The sequence below is a fragment of the Pygoscelis adeliae genome, unplaced genomic scaffold (assembly GCF_000699105.1).
Source record: "Pygoscelis adeliae isolate BGI_AS28 unplaced genomic scaffold, ASM69910v1 Scaffold27, whole genome shotgun sequence".
In the NCBI taxonomy this organism is placed as follows: Eukaryota; Metazoa; Chordata; class Aves; order Sphenisciformes; family Spheniscidae; genus Pygoscelis; species Pygoscelis adeliae.
This window is the reverse complement of record NW_008825410.1, coordinates 6,669,641-6,678,189: the sequence shown is the minus strand read 5'-3', so window position 1 is coordinate 6,678,189 and position 8,549 is coordinate 6,669,641. Positions and strand designations below refer to the sequence as shown.

Genomic DNA, 8,549 nt, shown 5'->3' with positions numbered 1-8,549 from the left:
CAGTTGTCAGGACAGTTTGCTCCAAAGCTCTCCATCAGATAGACAGTGTGTATGGTCTTCACCGACTTCATTTCAAACAGTCCCAGGAGGCCTCACACCTTCAAGCACCTTGTGCCACGTAATGCACACAGTCAGCATCACACTATAAAAATACCACTCTGGCAGCAGGCAACACAAATCTTTCATTACAATGTACACCCGGGACTGAAAAACCACAAAACCCAGTTATGTCTCATGGCAAAAGGGTGCTGCGCTGGACCCAGGGGAGAATGACTCAAATGCTTTGCAGCATGGATGTGGCCCCTCCAGGCCAAATGGCTGGTGGCACGGTTTTTCTCTGCAGAGCAGTCCACAAAACCAACACAGACACAGACTTTAAATTCTTCAAATAGAGGGTCTTAACACTTGCGAGAATGGGTTCAGCCACTGTGATTAGAAAATAAACCCACTCTATCCCAAATCCATGACAGGCTCAGGTTTGAGATGTCAGCTGAAAATGTATCATAGGAAAATGAAATAAAAGGAATGTAAAAGTTGTGTGTTCCATAAGGGACCCCCGTTGCTTCGCACTTTTGGATTAGTAGACTTACAAACAAACTGTGAAACTGCAAATACATTCTCATTTTTAGTCCTTAAAATAAAAATCTGTTAATTTGTAAGGAGATAGCACAACATTCAGAAAAGTGTTATTAAAATTCTGTATAGTTCCTCCAGAGAATGTGGTTAATAAAATGAGTAAGTGAACTATAAATCCACACCCAAAAGGCATAAAAAAACCTTGAGCAAAATAATAAACACGTCTACAAAGCAAAGAAAATTTATCTAGTAAGTCTGCACACAACAATACTGAATTTCATACTCAGAAATTCTTCCAGCTCACAGTTTTTTCAGGGTGTTTCAGCTCTGAGGACAGAAAAAAAGGCAGAAATGAGCTATAGCTTACAGTCTCTTTTCCTGCAACTGCTTTTGAAAGCAAGGGGAGATACCCTGCGAGGTGGCTGAAGCAGTTTTTCTTGTTAAAGAACAAACCTGGCAAGTCTGTGGTCTTCTAATGGGAAATAAATTCTTTGACACAAAAAATTGTTTTGCAAGACCATAAAAACAAAAAGCAAAATGTTGGCATTTTAGTTTGGGTGGAGATATATTTTTTTTCTTTGATTTTCTTAAAGGAGGCATTTTTCTTAGCAAAAGTTATGGATTTTAACTGACATAGGTATGTAACTTATGGGCATATATGGAAATTAGGTGGAAATTAGATGTAGTAAGCCATTACTTGAGCTGGGACAGATGTGTTTTAACCCCCACAGAGATCTTCTCGGCCTCAAGGCGTCACTCACTATTTATAATGGAGTAACATCTTTAAAGACCTCGTTTCATGCCACGCAACACATACAAAGGAGAGGATCTCCTTATGCTGAAAACCTTAATACAATTATACAAAGCAAAAGCTGAAGGAGAAAAGAGAGGACAAAATATGCCCAAAGTCACCAGGAAGGTCAGTGCGGAGGTGGGAATAAAGCCTCTTTTTCCCAGCTCGCCAGACAGTACCCTCGCTGTTCAGAACGTACTGCCTCTCAAGGTCTTTCTGCACAATGTGCAGCAGGACTCAGGTTTTATGTAAGAGTTTGGCTTGGAGGAAGTATGGACTCTTCACAGCAATGGCCAATGAATAAAAGAACAAAGGAAACACCGGAAGGGCCACTTTGCCCTTGAGACTTCACTAATACAGTCAGTCATTTTCGACCGCTACAACTCTATAGCCCGTGGGAAGATAGGAACAGATTCCCTCCAACATTTGCGGATCTGCTCTGTACGTAACCCAATTTGTCATGCAGGGCCTCTGGGGCTGGGATTTGCCTATTAGCGATAGTGTGCCCATCAGTCAGAGCGCTACCAGAGGCTGTAACGTGCATAGTATTAGCCCAGTTTTATTCCTCTAATTGGATTACATATGGCCAGCTATAAAAATGCTTGTGGCTGGTACACATATTACTGGCACAGTGGTGTCCTGGGCACAATGAAATCTTAAGTATTCCACTTCACATCACCATATGTTTTCAGTCAGGCTGGCTTAGTCCTTGGAATCAAAAGCAGCCCCCTAGTCAATATGCAAACACATGCTACTGTGAATACAATAGCAGTAACAAAAATGTGCCTGTATTTGCCTTTTATACTGAAAATGGGTGAATGTCTACCGAAAAAGCTCTTATTCTATCAACAACAGTAAGACATATTCAGCATATTCTAGTATCAGACTACCACTGTGCTTTGGAAGAGGAAGAAGTTGATAGAAAAAAAAGAAGAGATGGCATAAAAACTGTACCTGTAAATTAATATTTGGACCTGGGCTAATAGGAAGAGTGGCTGTTGCAAGTGTGCGAGTGAGAAGCTGGTTAGGAGGATTGCTGCTAGGTGGATGTGTGGCCTTCCAGTAGGCTTCCAGATAGTCAGCAAGGTGCTCACAAGCATCTTCAAGCTGGTTCTCATCAAGAATTACATCGAACATTTCCTAATAAAGGAAAGGTTTTAGTGAGAATAACCACCAGCTAAAGGGAGATCAGCTAGAGACATGGATGTCCAAACCTTCCATTCATCAAAAATGAACTACATTTCTAATACTTGTGTTAAGATATTTCACCGGTTTTGGTTGTTTTAATGCAATTGATACAAAAGACAGCAATCATAACTAGCACTAATGTTACACTTGCTAAAGCAAGTCCTCATGACTTCCACTTAGTAATGCACAAACAGTCAATGAAGATAGGAAGAGGCAGCTTGAACAAATCTTAAAACTCAAATATCCAGAAAGAAAGGTTAAATATTGAAGTTTTTAGCTATTGGAATAAAATGGAATGGCAAGAAAAGGGATTCACTCCTCATATCTAGAATAACTAAGAGAAAACTAAGACAGACTGAGACCCATAACTAATAACAGTAAGAAACACAAGTAATACAGATCATCCAGTTTCCACATGTTGTACAAATATTAGGTAAGAGATTAGTCACACGGTCTAATTTTAGGCATCTAAAGTTAGGAGGTGAGTTTCCTCCGTTCCCTCCCTGGTCAGAGAGACAGAAGTCCTCCTGAAGGCGGCTTTGAGAGCCTACACAGGTCTCTAGCATTCTTCATTGACTTCCTGGGGACCTGAGGAGACTAGTCTCTTAACTGCGATGCTTGAACTTAAATGATGAAAACATCCCACTCACTCAGCTCTGTAACTATAGCAAATTCCCATACCTGCAACTGAACTGAACCTTCATCTTCTGGTCTCTTACCCATACTCTTGACAGTTGAGTATGCAGGTAACAATGCTTGCCATGTTTAAAACACAGCTGGGGTCTCATCATCTCCACTTTATAGGTAGAAGTTGAAAGAATTTGCTTCAGTGCACCCCAACAGAAGAACTGCAGAGCTCTCAGCTACGCAGCACCCCACAGCTCTTTGCCAAACCTGTGACCAAGAACGCCAGCAGTGATGGGCTACGGTGACATACACCCAAGGGGAGCTACCCAAACCACCGGCCTTACCCTAAACTGCCAGAGATAAAGCACAGTCACTAGGAGGGTTCATTTTTAGACCAATAACCCCAAAAGAATTATCGAGTAAAACAAATGCTCAGCTTGTTCAAGCGGTGAATGTACTCAGCACACATCCTAATAACTGCTTGTGACTAGGACTGTTTTTCCCTGCACCCTTGTGCGGAGCCCAGAGACCTCAGAAGACGTTCTGCAAAAAAGCAATAGTGAAATATGGCCAGAAGAGGGCAAACATTCCCAGAAATTATGTAATTCACCTCGTGCTTGAAAAGAAGGGCACCTTTCAAAGACAAGATGCAAATTAACAGTAACTCACGGGAGGACACTGTGCCAGTTTATCAGCTGCCACCATCTGAACATTAAGGTGTTTGGCCTGAGATTTCCCTCGAGATTTTATTAACCTCTGTAAAACCTGTGAAAAATAAGACATTGATAAAAGTGAGCAGGTTCGGACTTAATACATAACTACTTAAAATGTTTACATTAACTGCCCACTTGAGCCGATCAAATTCTTCATTTGCTGGCTTCAGGAGCATTTCCTATGCTGTTTACATCCAGAACAAGCTAATTTTCATTTACTTCCCAACATCTCCTTTCCTGTTATGAGCACTAAAAAGTTCCCCTCCTGTTTTCCTCTGCTGCTTCTGGTTTTGTTTGTTTCTAAGTCGAAATTCTTTAATTGCTCTCCTGAGTTCTCTTCCCATAATTTGTTCTTCTCTTTCAAGCGCCTCTTCACAAGGTCTGTGCAGGTTTTTTCACAGAATGAAAGAGTACATTACCAGGAGATGTTAAAGTTTACCAATCAGTCTGATATTCATTATGTGAAAATCTTGCTTTCATTTCTGTATTATTTTGATTTAACAAACTGTTAGCATTACTTACGTGATTGATACTAAATCCCAATTTAAAAACACCACTGGAGCTACAGCATCTTTTCCAAAATAGGTTTTGGGAACATCAGAGCTAAGATAATTTTTTGATTAATAATATTTCACCATCCAGACAGAAGCAATAACAATATATAGCTCTGAACTTTAATGAGGACACGTGATTATCTGCATTTAAGTCCAAAAAAAAAGGAAAAAAAAAAAAAGACTGAAACAGCATGAATGTCAGTAAAATATTTACCTTAGGAGAAGAAATCTTTACGTATACTATAATGGGAGCCAGAGAGGTTTTGCTTAGTTGAGCTGGGTGGTTAATGGTATCAGCATCAAGCACTACCAACTGCAGCGTCCTTGCTAATTCAAAAATCCGTTCAATTTCACTTTGAACTTCAGCTGCAGATAAGTAGAAAATTAGAGTTATGAAAACATTAAAAGGCGATTAGTTTTAAGAAATGTAAAAATGTGGTATACTGGTGTGTTGCTCCTCCTCAGGTTGGTAGGACTTGTTAGCCGTGCACGTCCCTGGCACGCTAGGGAAACGAATGCAACGTTAACAGGAGCGTTCTGCCCCCGGTTTGTTGCCCTTGCAGGCAGCACTGCCTGCCTCTCTCACCTCCATCGCTTCCTGCAATCCCAGCCTGGAGAGATACTTTCTTACAAGACCCCAGTCCATGTATGTAAGAAAAACAGAGGTAAGAATGCTTGCTGCATCACATGGTAATCTTACTATGCCATTAATTTGCTACACGTAAGTAATTTCAGCTCAGACTTTAATCTTATGTAGTAATCCATTTGCTCAAACTGGAGTGCCCGAGATAAGCATTAAGACATGCTGAGGTGTCTATATTAGCAGAAGCTCCTGTTTTTCCATTTACTTCAACTTATCAAAGCTCTGGAAAACAGTTTCCTTCAGTATGGTACCATACTAAAAATTTGATTACTATGTGTAAAACACTTAAAAAAAAAAATCAATAATCCAAATAATGCTATGGTATCCTCCTCACAACCCCAGGAATTCTGGAAAGGTGATTTTCCCAGAAAAATCATCTTGTCTTCTGGTAACTCATGCTCCCAACTCCTCAGCACCCTGCCTGACTGGCAGTAGTTTCCAGGGCAAACCTCTCCAAGACAGATGGACTGCGTCCACTTTCACAAGTGACATAGTAACTGCCTTCATTCCCAAATTAAACAAAACTAAGTATTATAATAGCAAAATCATCCTTGAAATGGAATCACATTTTCCTGCTCAAATCTTGCTACAGGCTGACTTCACAGAGAAATTACAGAAGTTGGGTGATTTGTGTAAGTCTATAAAGAAAGTTATAGAGCCAGACAAGACTGTAATTCATATAGGTTTCCCTTTAAAGGCTGTGCACACTCCATGAACCAAAACCAGATTAGATATCTAGCCCATTCAAAGTAAATATTAGAAGATAACCAACAGAAACTTAAATGTCAACAAGAGGTACCAAAACCTTATTTATTAGAGAGTTTCTTGAAATTACACTGTCAGCATTTTATCTATTATGCTGGCAGAAACATTACATTTGCTTGAAAACACAGCCTATCTGATCTGGCTAGAGAGAGTTTTCTATAGCGAATGGTCTCTTTCAAGAAGTCTGAAGAGATGATTTTTGTTATCTTAGAATAGCAACTGAATAAATTAGGTACCACGATAAGGTTGCAAAATTTCGAAGAGAAAGCAAAGCATCCCAGCTAGTCTCCATTTTGCTCAAAGTCTTTCAGTTCCAAAACAACAGTTGACTACTACGATCATTTTACAAATGAAGTAATATCTTAAATGGCCATCACAAAATCTATACATGATGCTCTCTGTTGGAGGAGGTTGACATTGTTTTGGATCTATTAGAGATCACCTCCATCTGTTTGTAGTTATCTCCAATTTTGGCTGAGTACTTGCCAGTCTGTCTTTTACAGCAGAGAACATGGCGAGATGTGCACGGCGTGCTGGTATGACAAGCATCGGTGCGTGCTTTCCTGCTTGTCAGTAAAAGCATTGCGGCCCAGCTGCTGTCTGAATTACATTTTTGAAGACAGAACTTCTGATGGTTCTTGGCACATTCACAATTACATTTTCTGCAACTTCCTTACCTAGAGATATTGTTGGAATGACTGAATACCATTGTCTCAGTGATTTAGTAGAAGATAGTCAATAGTCTATCCCTAATTTAAGTCCAAATGACAACTAGAATAAGCATATCAGAGATAATTTGTCATACTGTTCTGCTGATGAGTTTGGATTGCTTTCCTGCAATTTCAGACCAGGCTCAACACTTCAGTCAGTATAACAATATCAGTTAATGTTATCATCTTAAGACCATTCCAGACTGCTAAAAACCCTTGTTCAAGACAATTTATACCCAGCAAAATCTGTCTTTTTGCCACTGTACCATAATTTTGTCTGGGGAAGCAGTATTCGCTACACTGCTGGAAGCACTTTTCTACCAGTATAGAATACATTTCTGTGAACTGGATTTCCTGCTATACTTTTTGAAACAACCCTTTGCCAGGGCAGAGTATGCCTCAGGGTTATCTTCTCTTGTGAAACATACCCAGGACAATAACTGCAGGTAACTATGGTCCTATGAACCAATAGTTTCCACCTGAGTCCAAAGATGGAGAGACATCTTTTCCATCGATTAAAAAGTATTTCAGTATTTATTTTTCTTAACTTGGGTATAAGAGAAAAGTTCAAGGAACTACACTGCATGGTTGATGAACTAGTATGTTATGCCTCTACCTCTCCAGTCCAGAATGGATGGAAAAAATGCCACAGAGATTGCCAAAGAGGTCCTGATCTCCTGTCCCTTAGAGTACTTCCTTCAGCTTCTGGAAAAGCCTGCATTTTGCTTGCCATCTTCCTTGTATTCTAACTTTTTACTACACATAAGGTTATTGCAATTACTTAAATAATAGTAGCTTCTCTTATTAGATGACAAAGGCTTTATCTACTGCTGCAGCTTTGGTTTTCATTTTTATTTAGCATCATCTCTCAAAAAACAAAATCTATACCTATAAAGATTCTTTCCAACAAGACACTCAACATAAATTTTCTCTCAGACTTTTGCCAAACTAAGCAAAGAACCCTAAATGTCATGTGGGGATAGTAACACAAATGGCATTGGTAGTTAAAATAAGGAGCTGAGATCAATGACAGTGTGGTATCTTCAAAGCAGCACAGTAATATCTTAGCAATCTTCCCACCTCCATGAATATATTCTATTTATAATCATGTCCCTTCTGATGTACTGGAGAGGCATAACAGTGAGGCTATAACACTTAACTCCAATAAATTATATTTGCCAATCATAATGAGAGGCATCAACATAATTAGATCTACTGTGACAATCATCATGAAACGATGGCAGCCCAGCTACAACACTCATAACCAGAAATAAGCATCAAATTTTAAAGTGACCCTTACAATCTATTTGATATGGCCTCCTTGGTAATCAGAAAGGGAACATATTTTAAATGACAGGAGCACTCAACTATTTATTCCATACAATATGGGGTCAACTCTGAGAAACAAGAAGTACACATCTCCAGCCAACTTTAAATATTGCACATTTAAACTTACTCCCATATATTAATTCCAAATATCCCTACCATACCCTGAAATGAATAGAAATTCAGAGCAATGAGAGCACAACTAAATGGCTTATCCCATTATGGGGCAGACAAATATTCTTTACACCAGTTGGATCTTACAAGTGAATTTCAAGCAAAAATCTTTAACAGTTCATTACAATAACCTCTCCTAAAGTAAAGGCAAAGATGCAGCAACACTGCATTGCATCTATGTCAATTCACTAATAAGATAAACTATGATAGAATTTAGGGTCAAATACAATGCCATGGTAAAAGAACATTCTCTACACAGTTGGAGAAACACAATCATCCTTCAAACCTGGGCAGAAAGCATCCATAGCACCCGGGAGTCACTGGGACACCCAACTTGATAGAGCAGCAGCTACATCAGCACTATGTTTTAGGAAGACCCTGATGTAACTGCCCCTGAGGCAGTTTCATGATGGGGATGCAGTGCAAAATGGCATGCTTCTGGCCTGCAAAGGCCAAATCAGAAACCACAAAATATTGCTT

The 8,549-nt window shown here is 39.5% G+C and overlaps 1 protein-coding gene across 3 annotated transcripts in view; it reads right to left on the bottom strand.

Annotated features, from left to right (window-relative positions):
• CACNB2 (calcium channel, voltage-dependent, beta 2 subunit) overlaps positions 1–8,549 on the bottom strand; it is an 89,574-nt gene that overhangs the window by 3,093 nt on the left and 77,932 nt on the right. For all 3 annotated transcript variants that reach the window (XM_009330555.1, XM_009330557.1, XM_009330556.1), the window contains exons 10-12: positions 4,666–4,817; positions 3,854–3,949; positions 2,324–2,509 (exon numbers count right to left, since the gene is read on the bottom strand). In XM_009330555.1, the coding sequence (XP_009328830.1) occupies positions 2,324–2,509; positions 3,854–3,949; positions 4,666–4,817 (434 nt within the window). The remainder of the gene's footprint in view (positions 1–2,323; positions 2,510–3,853; positions 3,950–4,665; positions 4,818–8,549) is intronic.